This window comes from Lolium perenne, chromosome 4 (genome assembly GCF_019359855.2).
Source record: "Lolium perenne isolate Kyuss_39 chromosome 4, Kyuss_2.0, whole genome shotgun sequence".
Lineage (NCBI taxonomy): Eukaryota > Viridiplantae > Streptophyta > Magnoliopsida > Poales > Poaceae > Lolium > Lolium perenne.
In genome coordinates, this window is record NC_067247.2 from 273166918 (window position 1) to 273186265 (window position 19348).

Below are 19348 nucleotides of genomic sequence, written 5' to 3' on the forward strand. Positions count from 1 at the left end.
CACCCGGATAATGGATAGCGTCAAGGTCTACGACAACTACTTCTGCGCCAAAGTGGATGCAATTGGCAAGGTAGGCCTCTCTTCGTATCATAAATGCACGACAGCGATTAGGATGCTCGCATATGGTGTTACCGGTGATTTCGTAGATGAGTACACGCGCATGAGCGTGTCCAGCTGCTTGGAAGCGATGTACATGTTCTGCAGAGCAGTGATCGGTGCGTTCAGAGAACAATATCTCCGACAACCTAATGCAGAGGACACAACTCGTATGTTGTCAATCAACGCTTCCAGGGGGTTTCCTGGAATGCTTGGCAGCATAGACTGTATGCACTGGGAGTGGAAGAACTGCCCCTTTGGTTGGCAGGGGCGTGCATCAGCCATTCTGAGGGGTGCACAGTGATTCTTGAAGATGTTGCTTCACATGACACATGGATTTGGCACTCATTCTTCGGAATGGCTGACTCGTACAATAACATCAATGTGCTGCAACGTTTTCCAGTGTTTGATAGGCTAGCGTACGGTCAGTCCCCTGATGTGGATTTTGAGATCAATGGCCACCACTACAACAACGGGTACTACCTTGCTGATGGTACATATCCACCTTGGGCTACACTCGTGAAGACAATCCGGCGTCCCAACTCAGAGCAGGAGGCAATGTTTGCCAAAGAGCAAGAGGCAGCCCGGAAAGATGTCGAGCGGGCGTTTGACATCCTCCAAGCTCGTTGGGTTATCGTCGGACATTATGCTAGAGCCTGGAGTGTGGAAACTCTGTGGGAGGTGATGACTGTTTGTGTAATCATGCATAACATGATTGTTGAGGTAGAGCGGGATGATTCATTGTTTGATGATGAGTGGGTGGCCCGAGAGAGTTGGTTATTCCTCAAGGTGGTCCGGCATCATTCCAGGATATCCTCCATATACACCACGAAATTCGGGATCTAGCTATACACAACCAGCTCCAGACTGATTTGGTCGAGCACATGTGGATGCATGTGAACAATGCTGCAAACAACAATGAAGGAAATCCCGAAGAAAACAATGCCTAGGGTATTTGTATCAATTTACATTTTTTTGAATAATACTTTGTCATTGAATATGTGAACAATAAACTTATGTAATAAATCTTGAACATTTGAACTTATTTATATATTTTTTATGATTTTTTATACTTTTATGATGAATTTAGAGGTAAATAGTAACTTCTATGATCACGACCAAATCTGGTCGCGTTGGGCGTAACACGCGATCCAAACGGTACGCGGACGCGGACGGCGCTGTCCGGGTGTCCGCGCGGGGCTGGAGATGCCCTTGCAAGCGCCGGCGGATATGGTACATGGCGCGCGCGTGAAACCGCACGGCCGTTGTCGCGGTGAGCTGACGTCTGACCGGCCCCGCGCCGCTCGTTGTCACGGCGCGGTTGGAAGGCTGTGTCCCACGAACGGACGGATGGGGGCATGGGGGCCGCGGCACGCGCGCGCGCCGCAAGTCCAAAGCGGGTCCGTGCCGGTCGGTGACGCCAGCGCGTCTCGCCACCGACTACTCCCTTCCCGCCCGCCAGCGTATCCGTATGGACCGTATCTATAGCTTATCCTCTGCCGGCTCCACTTGGGGGTGGGGTCGGTGGCTCAGCGTGACGCCATATCGTCCAGACGCGCCGCACTGCACGTCTGCACCGCCACAACTGCCAGCCGCTCCTTTTCCGACCGTACCCACTTGGAGCCAAACGGAACGGAACGGCACCACCAATTGTTGCCATCTCATACCTTCTTCGCTTTGTTTTGAGCGTGTCTCCTCCCCCATTTTAAAATTATACGCATGAACTTCTTTTGTTTGGAAATGCGAATAAGATCCCAGCATCTGAGTAAATCAAGCAGCGGGAAATTATTCCTTCCGTTTTTATTTACTTCAAGTTTATTCAAAGTCAATATTTGCAAAGTTTGAAAAAAATGCAAGAAATAATATCAGTATCCACAATACTAACATGATAATATACTTTACAAAAATTTGGTATACAAAAGATATGGTATTGTGCATTCTGGTAACTTCGTATATATTTTCTCAAAAAATACAAAAACCAACTCCAAAACAGACATCTTGAGGGATCGTTACCAGACAGTTCTAATCCGATGTGCCACTGATGTAAATAGCCGGCAAAATATAAAAAGTTCTAATCCTTTTGTAATAAAATATTATATCTACACTTTTAGATAGGCCAACACAAAGCAGAAACGCCAAATACATCTGAACCCTTGAACGTCATTGTGTGATCTCAAAGCTATATTTACGGATAATACACATAAAATAGGGATCGCACCCGTAGGGTATAGCCTTATAGGTATGGGTCTACCACCCCATACCCGTCAACAAGTACAAGTTATTCTTATACTCGTCACCCGACAGGATAAATGGGTACTCGTGGAAAAAAATATCATCTTTCAAAACACATCAAATTGACCAAAATAGTCATAAATAACAATATGAAACTATAATTTATAAAAGCAACATACTATAAGCATCAACACATAATTATGAATATTATAAATAGAACACATTCTCATAAACAACAACAAACAACACAAACCCATTAATAGCAACATATCATGATATGATTGTTGAAATATTGGGCCCACTTTTAGTGGCCCAAATTAGATTTCAGTTTTTCCTATAAATCTCAAAGCCCACATAGTGGCAGCCTTGTGAGTTTGAGCCCAAGTTGGTGGCAGCTCACTAGGGAGTGGCAAGAGGTGGGAAGTTTAGTCCCACATGGAAAGTTGGGAGGAAGTTAGACCACCTTATAAGGTGGGTTGTTCCACCACTAGTAAGTGAGTGAGAATAGGAGTGCTACACGCGCGCTCCTCCTCCTCCTCGCTCGCTCGTCTCGACTCGACTCGTCACGTCACGACACGCGCCGCGCTCGTGGTGAGTGGATTGAGCCGAGACTTTCCTTACTTTTTGCAGCTCAGGAAAACGAACAGAGTCCTAGACGGACGCGTCGCAGTTAGTCGGTTCGGGTCGCTCCCGGATCGTGGGCTATCTGTAACCGACTCGAAACGTTCGTGCGACGTGGGCGTGGCCCACGTTGCCTAGGGTTTCCCGAGCCTATATAATCTCCTGCCCGGCTACCGCAGAAACATCATCCAATACACGAGTTAGGGTTTCCACCTCTCTCTGCTTGCGCCGCCATCGTAGCCTACTCCATCCCGCGAGCCGACGTGCATCGGCGAACGGGAGAGCAGGTCTCCGGAACCACTCGTCCTTGCGATCCTGTACGGGAGAGGGCGAATTAGGTTTTTGGGAAGCGCTCTGCGCGACTGCTCAAGTTCTTCATCACGGGTCGCCTTCCGTCCAAGTCAGGCGATGCTGCCTACCGTCGTCTTCAACGCCATCTACTTCGACCCGTCTTCCCCGTCGTCAACAACGTTGTCATCAACAACGTTACTGCAGCGACATCATCTGCTACACCTCCACCGCCACCTCCACCAGATCGGTACGTGCGATATATCTCGATCTGTTTAGCGATGGATGTTGTACTGTTTGCTATGCTACTGTTCATGTTGATCACTACATCTAGTATGTTCGAGTTTCACATGTTAGTAGTTACTGTCGTCATGCTTAATATTCTGGAATTAATCATGGAAATTGTGCCTAATTATCCAACAATGATCTCGTAAGAATGGTATGGATCGCAACAGTAACATGACAAAAGTACGTCAGAATATTATGGTAGCCCACTTCTCAAATTTTGAACGGCTAAATAGGTGTGTGGGTATGTGTTCTACAATATCATACCTGTACCCACTCGACACGATGGGTATGATATTTTTTCCATTTACACATTTATAAGAAATTTTTATTCCATAATTGCACTTTTAATACTCCATTCAGAAAAAGATGACGAAGGTTTATCCAAATTAAAAAAAAATACACTAAAACTATCTTGATACATTCAAATTTAAATAAATCTTTAACACCCTTTTAAGGATAGAGGTAGTAGGTTTTCATCTAACAGATACGCAGATCATAGATATCCATTGACATCTCTAGAAGAGAGTATAGCTTAACACAAGTGCGACTTCATGCATCCTCCATACAAGAAAATCTACACATCTCTATCACCGCCAAAGAAGAACATAAGTTGGAGGAGTATCGCTAAACACATGTACAGACCTGGAACTGTTAGCAAGGGCTCGGTCAAAACCAATCAAATGTAGGACGCCGTATCGGAACACTTATCTATCCTGCGGTGAAAGTAAAGGAAAGAACAAGAAGCCTCGCACGGTCACACCTCCGGTACTGATATTTATTTATTGTTACGCTAGAGCTTATCAGCTCGCCCTATTGCGACACGTGATTCATGCGGTGAGGCGACACTGGGGGCAGGAGAGTTTGTGGTTGAACTGTTCAGGCTAAATCACTGCGGTGGTAACTGCTAAACAGAGCAAGCAAAGCTATCCAATCGGTAAACGAACATCAGCTACCTGGGTCAGAAGTCAGAACGAAGCTGAAATAACACGATCGAGCTGCCCGATGGAATCACGTCACTCACGATTCTTACAGCTGCACCGGAGTTCTCCGTTTGCCATCTGGCGTCGCGTGGAAAACAAGACCAATTCGTCACCGTTTCTTCGATAGGCCCTTGCTTTCAGGGAATCCATTTTAGCCACACTTTTTTGTAACGACTTTTTAGACTTTATAGGTTATAGTGCTCCCTTCATTCAAATAAATTTTTTTCATGCTTTTTATTTGACTAAATAGTACTTTAAGCATATAAAAAATTAATTGGCATAAAATTAGCATCATTATAAAATATTTTTTAATACAAATCCAGCGATACTAATAACATACTACAAACTAATGAAGATTGTGTTGCTCAATTTTTTCGATCAAAATTCGTCTTAGTATACGGGTGGGGCCTTATCATCAAAATGGAGGTGGTGCATTGTACGAATCCAATAGTTTCGGCACATGATAATCACTGTCAAATTCACTAATCACTTGGGTAACTTTTAGTGCCAATTTTCCATATTTTCAATCAAATATTCTACGAAATTTATATAGTAATATCAAGAACATGGCAATTACTTTGATGTACTTATTCTTTACCAGATATTTGTGAAAGGAATAATGGAAGCTGATAGACAAAAGAATCAAGAGTACGCCAAGGTTTATCATATTTTTATGGAATTAAGGCTAAACTCTAAGTATAACACGACTACACCTCGCCGCAAACAATGAGTGTAGTTCGAACTCCACACAACGGCTAGTCCGAACACAGCCAACACCGACAAGACAATTACAAAGCCAAAAAAAAAGCATGTCTAGAGCTGAGCACCAACGCCATGTCGCGACTGGCGCCGGTCACCTAAGAAGATCAGCGACTCCCACAATATTCCCTTGTCGACGCATGATCTACCCTTGATGTCGTAAACAAGGTAGCAAGTGGATGCCATAAATGGACTCACCATTGACGAACATACATTACGCCTGCGAAGATCAAACTTCGACAACGGCTATCACCAAAGAAAAGTAACCTAGGACCTCCATCTAAAATAATTAATATGCTCGAAAATTGGTTGAAATGGGATTGTAAAAAAATAAAGCTTCATGATTTTTTGTTTTATGTTGGTCTATATGGGACTTCCACAACAATGTGCTTCTCAAGAAGAAAAGATTTTTTCTTTTTTTGTAGGTTGTTCTCAAGGGTACTCAGTCCATATTTGGTCATTTCTGCAACCTACGGCGGGGCAGGTTTCTGTAGACTTTGGGTGCAAGTATTTAGAGATGGTCACTTGAAATATTTTGAACCAATAGGAATGACATATAGTAATAGAATCCGTGACACACTAAATGTATTTTCATTTCATGAGTTGAGCTTTGTATCGTTATTTTCAGTTGGTATGACTTTGGTGATTACTTGTTAACAAATATAGTTATTTCATATGTGCATCAATCGAATGGAAAAAAATACTCTAACTTTTCACAACACGATATAAAGAGCTAGTTAAGATATGTGCATCAATCGAATGGAAAAAATACTCTAACTTTTCACAGCACGATATAAAGAGCTAAAAAGTCCAAAACTTATATTAATGTATTCAGAAACAGATGGAGCACAATATGATATTATCTTTTAATTAATGCACATTTGAAACTCGAGGACATTGTAGACTTTGAAGAATTTAGACAGAAAATAACCTCATAATCCATAATCCTAAGAAAACATGGAAACCGTTTCAGAGAGCTTCACTATTGAAGCTTATTTCCTCCACAATCGATAAGTCAGTTTGTGGATAATTCTTGGTTCAAAATAAGTTATCCCATATCGCACCGTTGTGCATGCTCTAAGAATTTGATGCTTACTAGTCCCTCTCCGTCACTAATATAATTATTTTGCAAGATAATTTAGCTTGCTAAATCTTCCTATATTAATGAACGGAGGAAGTAGCTATGTCCCGTCCTACACACAGAGCAGAGCCAGTGCCTGTATTTCTAGAGTTTCAAACTTATAACTAAATAAACCTTAGGTTTAGCATAGGTAAATATGTGTGCTCTACAAGAATGTGTTGAAAGAAGAATGTTTTGAAACCACTGGCAGGGAGGAAGGCATGCTGCAGCTATCGGAGAATGATAGCAGAGATCTCTATTTTCAATCAGCAATGTGGTTATAGTACTCATAGGCTCCCGTATTAGCATAGTCCACTAGTGAGATTCTCTTGGCTTCCGGTCAAGATAATCGCAATAATTAAGAAATAAGCTAAGTTATCAATGATATAAACTATTTTGAAAGAGCTTGACGGTTTACTAAGGTGATAATTTATCATGAGTGATTATGAAGTGTCTCATTGCTTGAAACTGAATTAACTTATGATAATGGGAAAGTAATAATTTGCAAAGTCTTGGGAGGTTTCACAGGGACGGGTGGACGGCTAAAATAAATTCAATAGTACCGCTCCCATCCTGAAATATAATAAGCCTTTTTAGAAGAGTAAAATCCATCGGTAGTACTTGAACTTGTCGACCAAAATCACTTTGGTCACTGTACATAGAGAATACAGTTTTAGGGTCATTGAATACAAGTTTGTGTGTCACGGACGGTCACCGGTGCTGCTGGAGCGGTGTATTTGATCACGTGGCAAGCTGCAGGATCCACTGTCAGAATTTGATTTTGCAAATAGAGCCCCAAAGTTACTAGCAACTGTCTATACATAAAGTACCAGCTACCCAGTGTCCATGACAAATGGGGCACCGGGCAAATTTCACCCAGTCAACAATGACTGTAAATAGTTTTCCCTAAAACTCAACCGACGAGCGCTGGACCACTTCGGCCTGCCCCAGTTCCGGCTCGCCCGGAGGATGAAGAGCATGCTGGCGGTGGGCAACATCAAGCACGCTCCGGCCGTCACCAACGCAACTGTCCAATCCGTCGCCGCCGGGGGCGTGGGTCCGGTCACGGACTCACACACGCTCTTCCACGCCTCACACACGCTCTTCCACGCCTCCCACCCTGCAAGTCGCCGGCCTTGGCGCCCGTGGCTGGAGTGGCACCAGACGCGAACGAGGTGGTCGCGCGCGCTCGAAGATCTGGCCGCCACGCCGTGCTCGTGCACCACTCGCACATACAGGTACTGCAACTGCTCGACCAAGTAGCAGGTCGCGCTCGCCTTGTCGGCCGCCGAGCCGCTGCCGAGGGTCGGCCGCGTCTTCTTAAGACAAAAGTCTGCAGGGCCGACAGAGATCATGGCCGAGATGGGGTAGTGGTCCGCGAGAATCACTGGCTTCATGGCCGCCGGCGCCGATTGCGGCATGTCCTCTCTCCACGCGCTCCACGACGAGCTCAAGCCCGTGCTCCTCGACCCACCGCGACTCCCTGGACCTTCTCTACCACCCCTCCCTCAGCGACCATGCGAGCACCTCCGCGTGGATTCCAACTACCGTAGCACCCACCCTGCCGCCCTCGCTCGTACTCCCCAGCCTCCCGCAGCGGCGCAGCCCACCATCCGCTCCCTTAAATCTCTCTCGCAGGCGCCTGCCTCTGCCCTCCTCGCCCGCCGCGCCCTCCCAGGCCCCCAAGACCACCGGCGGCGTTCTCGCTGACACCCGCGCACCAACCGACACCTTCCTCGGCGACCCGCACAACCGGTGCGCCACTCTACCGCCCCTGCACGCAAGCGCCAGTGAAGAGCAAGGCATAGCCGTTGGTGCCCTGGATGGGCTCGTCATGACGATGGACGACATTGCGGCGCCGAGACGGGACGGGAAGGATAGGGTGGAGGCAGAGGTTGGGGATGGCACCTTTATCCCGTTGCTATTTTTTCAATTTGGCCATGTTATTTCTTATTATTTAAAAATATTTCAAGTGGACGATCAGGGCCTGACAGATGGGCTCAGTACCTCACCACGTCATCCAATACACAGACCAAACAGCACCAGTGACCGTCGGTGACACACCAACTCGTAATGAGTGACCGTAAAATTGTATTTCCTATGTACAATGACCACTGTGATTTTGGTCAACAAGTTCAAGTACTGTTGATGGATTTTAATGCTAATTTAGCATCTCAGAAAGTGTTACGTTTTGGAACGGAGTAATATTTTTTAAAACGAAGGGCAATAAGAGAACGTATAGTTTTCAAGTTTGAACCACCTTAGTATATTCCAAAGCTTGACTTGAAACTACTTTTCTATAATTACGACCCAATCATATTCCATAGCGACGGTTATCCTTTCAGAGCCGTTCACGTTGGGCCAACTCCTTTGATGTAACCAATGCCAAATATGCAAAATAAAAAATCAATGAAAATGCTAAACGGAAGATTTCTCACCACCGTCAGACGAAACATCACAGCCCTGCAAGCCAACACACAAAAAATACGGCTTCTCTACTTTTGATAGTGGAACTAGGCCTGCACAGAAGCACGTCGCCATTTCTCCTACCTTTAAAAGCAGGAGATTTATACTCGATCGATGAGTGGAAGACAATGAACTTTGGGACCGCTCCCCGTTGGTGGCAACCAGCGTGTTCACTTCTGAAAGGGAAAATCCTGCCCCAACTGTCTAATTTCCGTTGCTTTTTGTTAGGCCGCGGCAAAGCCCGCGGTATCTTTGCAGAAAATTGTCGCAGTCGCGAGCTCGATGGCACGAACTAGAAAGTCTCGAAGGAAAAAAGATGCGGCCCGAGAAAAACAGAAAGGACCATCGCAACCACATGGCGATATCATGTGAGAGTTACAAACAGCTGCCATATCGACCTCTTATTAGTAATTACCCTCCGATCGAAAGAAACTCTTCCAGAGAGGTGTCTTTAGTGTTCGATCCTTTTTAAACTTCAAATATATCTGTTTTGATATATTTGTATCGGCAAGCTGACATGTCCACGCCGCCGGTTCTTGCCTAGTTCATTTAGGTAGGGTAAATCCAGCGTTCAGATCCATTTGTTTCACGCCCAATTTTCCCCATTTCACCCAATTGGTCAACATATGAAAGAAAATGGCATTAAAAGATGAATTTAATAGCTAATAAAATACCATTAATTAGGGAATCACATAGTACACAAACTTAGATAGCTACCTTAGACTAGTCATAGTGGGAAGTAACATAGAGTAGTAACATGCACATGTTACTACTCTATGTTACTACCTTCATAGTGGTTAGGAACATCAAAGTAGTATCAGAGCAATTCCAATGGTATAGCCAACTGTTGGCTATAATAAGATGTCATATCATTTGTAGTCATCATATATCTAACATGTATATAATAGTTGGCTATAAAAATGTACTACCTCCGATTCAAGGAATAAGGCGTCATCGTTTTACGTGTTTTTTGTTTGACCAACAATTACTTCAAATATATAAAGATTGTTTGTATGAAATTAGCATCATTAGAAAGTGCTTTTCAATACCAATCCAACGATACTAATTACATATAATATAATCAAGATTGTGTTGCTCAATTTTTATGGTCAAAGTTCGTCTTGGAATACGCGTGCGCCTTATTCCTTGGGACGGAGGTAGTAATACTTTACTAATATATGGCCCACCTTTCACTCTCACAAAGTGCCTAGGAGCACGTGCAAGAGCTGGCTATTGCATAGTAGCCCACCTCCCTTCTCTCTCCTCTTCTCTCTCCTCCAACTCATATAAAATATATTATTTAATGTCTTATAGTCAGCTGACTGGACTCTATTGTACTTGCTCTCATATATGTCTTCATTAATTAGCTTATAGACTCATTGTATCATGAGAAGTGTGATGTTACAGTAACTAGCTATGTTAATCCATCCTCATCTCTCCTCATTAACTCACTGCCACATAAACAAATTTGCTGAGTTGGACACTTAGTTACTAGTGGAGTTACTCCCACTATGAGTAGTCTTAGAAAAGAACAAAGAGCAAAAGGACACAAACGGAATACTCAAACTTAGATCGATATGTAAGATCACGCATCGTCTTTACGGTCAAGTCGACGACATGATCCGGTATCCTCGGCGAGCAAGCTGGACTCGTCCTCAATAGATTTTCACCGAGCATTGCTCTCTTTTAGTTTAAAAGCTCTCCTTTAAAGGTCAATGAAGCTAGCACACCTGGTCTTTTTGTCCCGGCACCGCTTCTCGTATATCTTGGCATTTGCATCCTCCTTCTCGTCCATCAACCTCTTTAATATCTCATGGAATGCAACTAGAGAGGTATCACACATGAGGTATTGCTTCGTGGCCTTGGGGCTCCTTGGCTAAGATGCACAGACACCATTGCTTGGGACATCCGTGCTTGGACATTTCTCTTCGGAATCAATGACCAATGATTCATTGTCACACACATGTTTTTTTGTACGTAGCATATCATAGTTGCCTCTTGCGACATTTCTTGATCTCCATCCAACCGTGCCACAAGGTGGATGGTTGTTTTCATGTTGCTCCTTGAAGTAGTCCAAAGCTTGTGGCACCTACACATATGAAATCCATTAGATACACTCACATATATGCAATAAATGGGCATATTTGAAATGACCAAGGTTTTTATCATGTCTGCAACGTCAATGTCGCTCACAGGACGCCCAAACATGCTTGTATTCACATTAAAATTTGTTGCACTTCGATTAGATAAATGCCCATCTCTTTTTAATTGAGACTTGGCCTCGATCACTATGAATTTGGTAGGTGTGGAACTTCTTGCGCTCATGAAAGCACTTGGTAACCTTCCGCCAATATGTCCCTCCTTTTTGCTCGGCTCTGCAAATTGGACATTAGCTAACCGTTATCCAAGTCGTTGCCGCTAGTGTTTTGGATCGAAGAGAGACCGTGCGCACGCAAACGATGTTGAGCTTGTGGAAGAGAAGCTGGTGACGATGATCCCTGTTGGGACATAGCCCATGGCAGCATCGAGGTCCTTGTGCTTGATCATTACAACGACATGAGCGACTGCTTAGGAGCGTCAGTGTTGGCCCTAGCCTGAGGGGGTAGGATGAGCTCAGCCTTTTCCTTTGTTGCGCTTGTGCCTTCTACTTTGACCACCCTTGCCTTCACGAGGTCATTGACTAACACTCTCATTCATCTCATTTTCATGCTACGTAGGCGTCAACTCCTTCTTCGACTTGATTGGGGCCTTGGCCTTGCATCGGCGGTGGGAGGGGGGGGGGGGGGGGTGCAATGCCAACAAATTTCGTGAGGAAGTGGCGAAAGAGTGGGTGACTTCTGCGCCACTGTGGCCGAACCCAAGGATGTCAAAAGAGAAACACGCGCTGTTTGTGCAAGCATTTTCCCAGCCAAAATTTTGTCTAGAAATGGGACGTCGTGGAATCACGCCACTTGAAAATGCTCTAATGGTTTTGCCCTATCAATTAAGAGTAGCCATGAGTTTGAATGCTTCTCCCTGGCTACATGTGGGGATAAGACCACAAGGGCCATCAAGGCTGGCTGTTATCAAAGTCAGAGTAATGGATGAGTAAGAAAATCAATACTCAATGCTTATACTACGAATTTTTTTTTTTTTTTTTTGCGAGGGCTTAGAGCATCTCCAGTCGCGTCCCCCAAAGCGTCCCCCAAAGGGATTTGGGGCGCGCCGGACAAAAAAAGCGTTCCAGCCGCGTCCCCCAAAGCCCATTTTTGTCCTGCGCGGCCCGATACGGTGTCCGGCGCCCCGAGCCCGTCCCCGTCCCACAGGGGACGCTCCGGGGACGCCGTACACAACGAAAAGCGAGGCCAACCGACGCGGGCCCGACCCGTCAGCGGCACGGAAGGCTAAAACCCCGTCGCCTACCTTTGGTCAAGCGACGTTAATGGCGTCCCTGTTTTCCCAGGCGACGCAGGGACGCGTCTCGTCGTGCATGGCCGCGTGGCCGTCCGCGCCGGAGTTATTGCGTGCAACCACCCGCTGCCGCCGCTGTTTTAAGACGCCCTGCAGTTATCGCCGCTCATAATCCTTCTCGTCGCCGCCGCCTCCCCCCTCCCAGATCCTCTCCTCGCCGCTCAAAAAATGTCGAGCTCGTCCTCCCGCAAGATCGCCGCGGCGAACGGCCGGACGCGGCAGCCTCACCGTGGCGGAGGCGTGGGCGCTCGTACCACGCCCGGTATCCGCCCCGCGGACATGCGGCTGCCAAGCAGCGGCGGCTGGAAGATGGCCGTGAACGGCATTGGCGTTCCGCCGCCGCCGAAGCCGCGCACGGACCAATGGTGGGACGCCGTCAAGGCCCGTCGGGCTCAACTCACCCGCCAGGAGCGGTTGGATCCGACGTGGGCGGTCGACAACAACGACGCCTGGTGGACGTCGTACTTCCAGGCGAAGTACGACGTCGAGATGCACAGCACCGACGGGCTCGTCGGCGGCCCCAATAGCTGGAACAGGGAAGGCCGCGCCCTGTTCTGGGGCGTTCCGGGGCGCACCCTCGAGAACATCATCCGCGGCCTCCGCAACGGCGCTCCAAGGCTGGAGATGCCGTCGTCGCCGCCGCCGTCTCCTCAATGGCAGCCGAGGAGGACGACGTACTCGTCCTCCTCGCACTCTTCTTCCTCGGGACCGGCGCGATCGACGCCGTCCTCGTCGTACCGGTCGGCGCCCTACACCGTCCCCAAACGGGAGGTCAAGGAGGAGCCGGCGACGCCCGTCAACACGAGGCGTGGCGGTAGCGGCAGCGGGCGGCAGCAAGGGAGGCGCGGCGGCGCCCTCCTCATCCCGAAGCCGGAGGTGAAGGAGGAGCCGAAGGAAGCATCGCAGACGGCGCTACTGGCGGAGTACGAGCGGCAGCAGCGGCTCATCGCCAGCAGCGACGACCCCGAGGACTGCCCAGGGCTGCGGGCGGCGTTCATGGCGTCCATGGACGACAAGGACGCCTGGAGGGCGACACGGACGCGGCGATCGCCATGTCCATCCGCGACTCCGGCAAGCCGCTGGTGGACCTCACCGACGACGGCGAGGCAGGACCAAGCGGCTTGGTGAAGGACGAGCCCGTGGACGAGCCCGTCGACGAGCGCGTCAAGCAGGAGGTCGTCACCGACGAGATGTACAACTTCCAGCAGTACTACGATGCCTCCGGCCGCCGCAAGTGGTTCTAGATTAGGTTTAGTTTTAAAGTTAGTCAAATTTCGTTTGAATCTATGTAAGTTTGGACGAATCTAATCGAATCTAGTTAAGTTTAAAATTTGCGAAATTTTGTTTGGGGGACGCGACTGGGGAGCGACGTCCCCCAAACGCGGCACGAACGAAACACGTCCCCCAAACGCTCAATCCGGCGCGGTTTGGGGGACGGTTTGGGGGACGCGACTGGAGATGCTCTTATACTACGAATTTAGCAGTACTGCTGTTGATATTTTAAGGGGGGAGAAAAGGAATTAACAAGTCACAAGTCCAAGGCATCGTGGCCGCGTTAGCCGTGAATATTCTCCCGGCCGGTGGGGGAGAAGAAAATAGTGTCATCCGTCCTGTGGGAGAGAGAGTTTTTTCCTGACGGATGTGAACGAGAATAGGTGAGTGAATGTGAAGATTTTTTTTTACCAGCAGCCATTAGGGTTAGGACAGGTAATTAGAGTTCGCGGTAAGAAGTGATTCAAGCCGGGCGGGAGGCGTCGCCCGCAAGCCGCCTCCACACGGCTCTCCGTCACCGCCACCGCCAGTGTGCCTCCGCAGCCGCCTATATAAGCCTCCGCCCCTCGGTTCCTCCCCCAGAGTCCTAAACCCGCGTCTTCCTCTTTCACACACGCCTCTCCCTCTTCTCCATCTCCTTCCTAGCTCCTCTTCGTTTGCGGCGGTGGTGGTGCCCGGCTTGGTCTGCTTCAGCTAGCTTGCGGACATGTCTGAGGTGTCGGTGATAAACCAGGCGGAGGTGGAGGACGCGTCGGCGGCGGCGCTGGACCTGCCGCCGGGGTTCCGGTTCCACCCCACCGACGAGGAGATCATCTCGCACTACCTCACCCCCAAGGCGCTCGACCACCGCTTCTGCTCCGGCGTCATCGGCGAGGTCGACCTCAACAAGTGCGAGCCCTGGCACCTCCCAGGTACGCTAATCAACTTCCTCATCCAAATTCAGCTTTTTCCCCCCTCTCTTCGTCCGGATCCCGGCCGGCAAGGAGAATCTCTTGGAGCTCACGCGGTGGTTTCGATCTTGACAGGCAGGGCGAAGATGGGGGAGAAGGAGTGGTACTTCTTCTGCCACAAGGACCGCAAGTACCCGACGGGCACGAGAACGAACCGCGCCACCGAGAGCGGCTACTGGAAGGCCACTGGCAAGGACAAGGAGATCTTCCGCGGCACCGGCCGGGGCGTGCTGGTGGGCATGAAGAAGACGCTCGTCTTCTACCGCGGCCGCGCGCCCCGCGGCACCAAGACCGGCTGGGTCATGCACGAGTTCCGGCTCGAGGGCAGGCTCCCGCACCCGCTCCCGCGCTCCGCAAAGGTTCGGCCTCAACTGATTCGCCTCAATTGATTCGCGCACGTTTTTCAGCTGAATTCGCGCTTTAATTCTGGGCTAGATCGTGTTTGATTGCCTGACGCGCGCGTTCTTGTTGTTGTTGTGCAGGACGAGTGGGCGGTGTCCAAGGTGTTCAACAAGGAGCTCACGGCCGCGGCGACGACGTCCGGGTCCGGGGCAATGGCGGCCGCGGGGGAGGCGGGCATCGAGCGCGCCGGCTCGTTCGGCTTCATCAGCGACTTCCTCGACCCCTCCGGCGAGCTGCCGCCGCTCGTGGACCCATCCATGGGCGCCGACCTCGACGAAGTCGTCGACTTCAAGGGCCCCGCGTCCGCCTACGACGCCGCCGGCGCCCATTCCGCGGCGCCGGGCATGGGGTACCAGCTCCAGGTCAAGACGGAGGCTCCCATGCCTCCGCTCCAGCACTACCAGTACCAGTACAACCAGCAGCAGCAGGAGGCGCAGCACATGGCGATGTACTCGAGCCCGTACTTCTCGCTCCCGACGGCGAGCTCCGGCGACCAGTCGCCGGCGATCCGGCGGTACTGCAAGGCGGAGCAGGTGTCGGGGCAGACGTCGGCGCTGAGCCCGTCGCGCGACACGGGGCTGAGCACGGACCCGAACGCGGAGATCTCGTCGGCGGTGTCGCAGCAGCACCAGGAGTTCCTCGACCAGCTGGACGCCGACGAGTACCCCGCCCTCAACCTCGCCGACATCTGGAAGTACTGAAAGCCGGCCGGAGCCGCCGCGCGCACCTACCGGTTCCTGCGCGCGCCCCGCTGATTGATTAATTACAGTTGATTTGATTATATTTAACTGCCGTGTGTGTGTGATGCTGGTGCTAGTGGTGGTTTGCTGATGCATCATCGATCATCAGATCAGATCAGACCATCATCTTCTTGTTTCCCGGAGGATTCTGGGGCCGGATCAGGCTAGCATCCGTCCAGACCTCCAGGGATTAGTTAGGCCTGCTTAATTTGTGTTGATTAATTAATTTGCTACTACTAGTCTTAGGTTCATAGCATCTTGATCCGTGTACATACATACCACTAGCACCAGTACTCTGATTGCGTTTAGTAGTGGTAACAGAATTGATGGATGGGTGTTAGATTAGGGGGTCTGTAACCTGAAATGACTTTGGGGGATCCATTCTCATAGATTGATTAATTTGGGATGAGCCAGCCTAGCGCTGGTTTTGTGTATGTACATGTACCGCCATTAATTTCCTGAGCTTGACATCTCATTATGTGAATTGATTGATGCTTTGTCTATCTCTCTCTCTCTCCTTTGGTGTGCCGCTTTACACTTGTTAATCAGTCGCTCGGTTAGGCCTTTCTTGGCGCAACCAAGACGTGACGAGAGATTACTGCTAGTACGGGTACGGTGGTACCGGTGCTGATGAATTCATGGACAACTTCCGAAATCTAGCAGAGGATGAGAAGGTCTCACATGGATGGATGGATTCGGCCCCACGCAGGTCGCGGCGAGCGATGGGTTCGCTCCTGTTTGGATCATGGATCCAATCATATATCCCCGGACCTCACTACCTCAGGATGTAGGAGACCGGGCCGGACCACGTCGTCCTCATGGCGGTTTTCGTGAGCTCGACACGTAGAGGTATTAGTAGAAGCTGGGTGTTCATACAGATATACAACTCTAAGGGCATCTCCAGCTGGGCGACCCCAAACGGTCGCTGCGTCCGCTTTGGTCGTAAAGGCGTCTGGCAATCTCTCCAGCGGCACGATGCAAAGTGACCGGGCCGTCCGCGGAGACGCAAACCTGGCCCAAATATGCGCCAGGTTTGCGTCTCGGCGCCGCGCGTGAACGCGCAAAGTGTCCGTGCGGTCTCCACCGGGCCGCCGGCGGCGAGCTCGCATGGAGGGCATCGCTTCGCGACCATCGCTTCCGCGGTCGGCGCTTCGCGTTTGCGCCGCCATGAATGCCGCTGACTTCCTGTTACTGCGCGCGTGCAGGCGGGCGGCGGGCGGCTTCTGCGCCGCCTTTAATGGCATCGTATCCCGTGCGCGGCCGCCCTTAAAGTCCGGCGTCGCGTTGCTCCTTCGCCCACAGCTCCACTCGCACCACAACCGCCGCTGCGCCATGGGGAAGAAGAACGACTTCGAGGCCTCCGGCAGCGGCAGCAAGAAGGTGCCGCTCCCCATCACGGTGGGGAGGCTCATGTACGGCAAATGGGTGCCCATCCCTCCAGTACCGCCGGCGTGCAGCGTGCAGCTGCCTGGCGGCTGGCGGCTCAGCTGCCGCCGGGTGCCCATCCCTCTAGTACCTGCGCGCGGGCCTGAGCGGACCAAGGAGATCCGGCGCAGGAGGCGGTATCTGCCCTCGGACCTCCGAGCCGATCGGGCTTACGCCATAGACGCCGAGCAATGGCGTACGTACTCGTCCACGGAGACGGACGATGACGCGAGTGGCTTCATAGGCGACAGGGATTATCCCTTCGCCTCGCACCGCCGGCTCGTCGTCGGCGGCGCCGACGCGACATGAGCAGCCGCAGCACAACGACCGCGAGGACGAGGACGACGACGAAGCCTACGCCGTCTACGACGACGACGACGACTACATCGAGGCGTTCGCGTACCATAGCGAGGAGGTGAAGGACGACAGCGACGACTACGTCGGCCTCGTCTTCCACGAATGGCGAGCCATGGCGGAGGGCCGAACTTCGAGTTCCCCGACAACATGACGGACGACGAGATGGCCAAGCCGGGCCTCCTCGTCTCCCGTCTGACGACGCTGTCTGGCCGCCGTTGCCCCGCTACGCCACCGTCATCATGCCGCCGGGCTCGTCCGCGGATGAAGCCCTTCGACGAGCGCTCCTAGACTCGGCGGCGCCTCCTCCACCGCCGCCACAGCCTTGTGCGCCTCCTCCACCGCCGCCACGGCCTTGGGCGCCTCACGCCGCCGCCACGGCCTTATGGTGGGCTCCTCATCCGCCGCCACGGCCCGCGACCACAGGGCGCCTCCACCGCCGCCTCGGCCGCGGCCTCGTCAACCTCGAGCACCGCGATCGCGCCGGCGTACGCTCCCGGATGGCAATCGGCCGTGGGACATACTGGAGGTCATCGTCTTTGGACGACGACGAGGAAGCGACACGGCCACGGCGACCAGATGGCGTTTTAGGTTTTTTTTTATTATGTTTCAGTTTTTGTAAATTATGTTTCAGTTCAAAAAAATGGTTCGTCCTAAAAAAAATGCGTCGTGCCGCTGGAGCCACCCCCGACGCAAACGGACGCGCGGTCGTTTTCGACCAAAAGGGCCGACGCAAACGGACGCGCGCGGACGCTAAAATGCGTCGCGCCCGCTGGAGATGCCCTAACATAGTAACATATACGATAAAAGGGGCCAAAAAAATAAAAATCTGAAGGAATTCGCATGGGCACGCGGACTCACACTCGCAGACGCTACAAGTAGTGGTCAATGCGGGAAAATATGCTTAAACCCTATTTTCGTGTTGCAGCCCTAGGGTTATCTCCCGCGAGCAAATCCTGCACCATGATGTTTCGCCGCGGCGGTTTCAGACAGGTTGGCGGCCAGGTTGGAGCTGGCAACGCTTTGCCACGAGGCTGCGAAAGCTCCTGGGGCACCCTCGCCTAGTAGCACGTGAAATGGGTCTGGTCGCAAGGCGCGAAGAAGCGCATAAAGAAGAGGTGGTCCAACCGCGGCCTACCATCGTCACTCCGTGCATACGCGTACATCGGGGAGGTGGAGTCGTCCTCCTCCTCGCGCAGCCGTTGTTGCTCCCGCACTCCTTCCGACAATGATTGGGGCGCTGGGGACGAAGAGGAGTCGACGCCCCCGTCGGTCAAGATCTTTGAGTACGCGGACTTTGTCCACAGCGATGTAGCCGAGGCGGCAGGCAGCGAGAAGCTCCGCCGCATTTCCGAGAGGAAGGCCAGTGAGGCTCGACAGCTTGAGGAGGAGGAGGATGCACGCTAGGCCCTCCACCAGGTGCGCGCCTACGAGGAGTTCCAGTGGCAGCCCAATGTCCGCTGCGTGAAGACGGAGCGCGTCTAGCTCGAGTAGGAGGAGGTCATCGTCGGTCGTTGTCCACCGCCACGCCAATAGGCCCTAGGACCGGGACCCAATTTTGGTAAATCTAGGGTTACGGTAAGCTAGATTAGTTTTTTCTTCCCTATGTGGTTGATTTTGTGTATGTATGATTTATCCATTAACTTAATTGCGATCAATGTGTCGATGAACTGCTTGATCACCCCGTTCTCAATTTTTGAAGTAGGAACCAAGGACGTCTCTCGGAAGGAGCCGCTCGGGTCGTCCCCTCCAGGGCGACTCGGGCGGAACCCTAACCCCCCGCCGCCGCCTTCCCTACCCCCTCCTCCTCCCTCCTCGCCGTCCCCTGAGGCTGCCGCCGGCAAAGCCTGGCGCGATCGGTGATGGGGGCGGCGGGGATCCGCGCACGGTCCCCTGGGGCGGCGG

At 51.0% G+C, this 19348-nt stretch overlaps 1 protein-coding gene across 1 annotated transcript; it reads left to right on the top strand.

The window, feature by feature from the left end:
* Nucleotides 1-14143: 14143 nt before the first annotated feature.
* On the top strand, nucleotides 14144-16167 carry LOC127295450 (NAC domain-containing protein 87-like). The gene is made up of 3 exons (XM_051325406.2): nucleotides 14144-14483; nucleotides 14598-14881; nucleotides 15005-16167. The coding sequence occupies exons 1-3, from the start codon at nucleotides 14279-14281 to the stop codon at nucleotides 15623-15625; spliced, it is 1110 nt and encodes a 369-aa protein (XP_051181366.1). The 5' UTR covers nucleotides 14144-14278; the 3' UTR covers nucleotides 15626-16167.
* The last annotated feature ends 3181 nt before the right edge of the window (nucleotides 16168-19348 follow it).

What these genes read in the sequence shown, in the direction of transcription:
- LOC127295450 (XM_051325406.2), top strand. Translation starts at nt 14,279, where the DNA reads ATGTCTGAGGTGTCGGTGATAAACCAGGCGGAGGTGGAGGACGCGTCG. An exon ending in CGAGCCCTGGCACCTCCCAG is followed by an intron (nt 14,484 to 14,597) that starts GTACGCTAATCA and finishes CGATCTTGACAG; the next exon opens with GCAGGGCGAAGATGGGGGAG. An exon ending in CGCTCCCGCGCTCCGCAAAG is followed by an intron (nt 14,882 to 15,004) that starts GTTCGGCCTCAA and finishes GTTGTTGTGCAG; the next exon opens with GACGAGTGGGCGGTGTCCAA.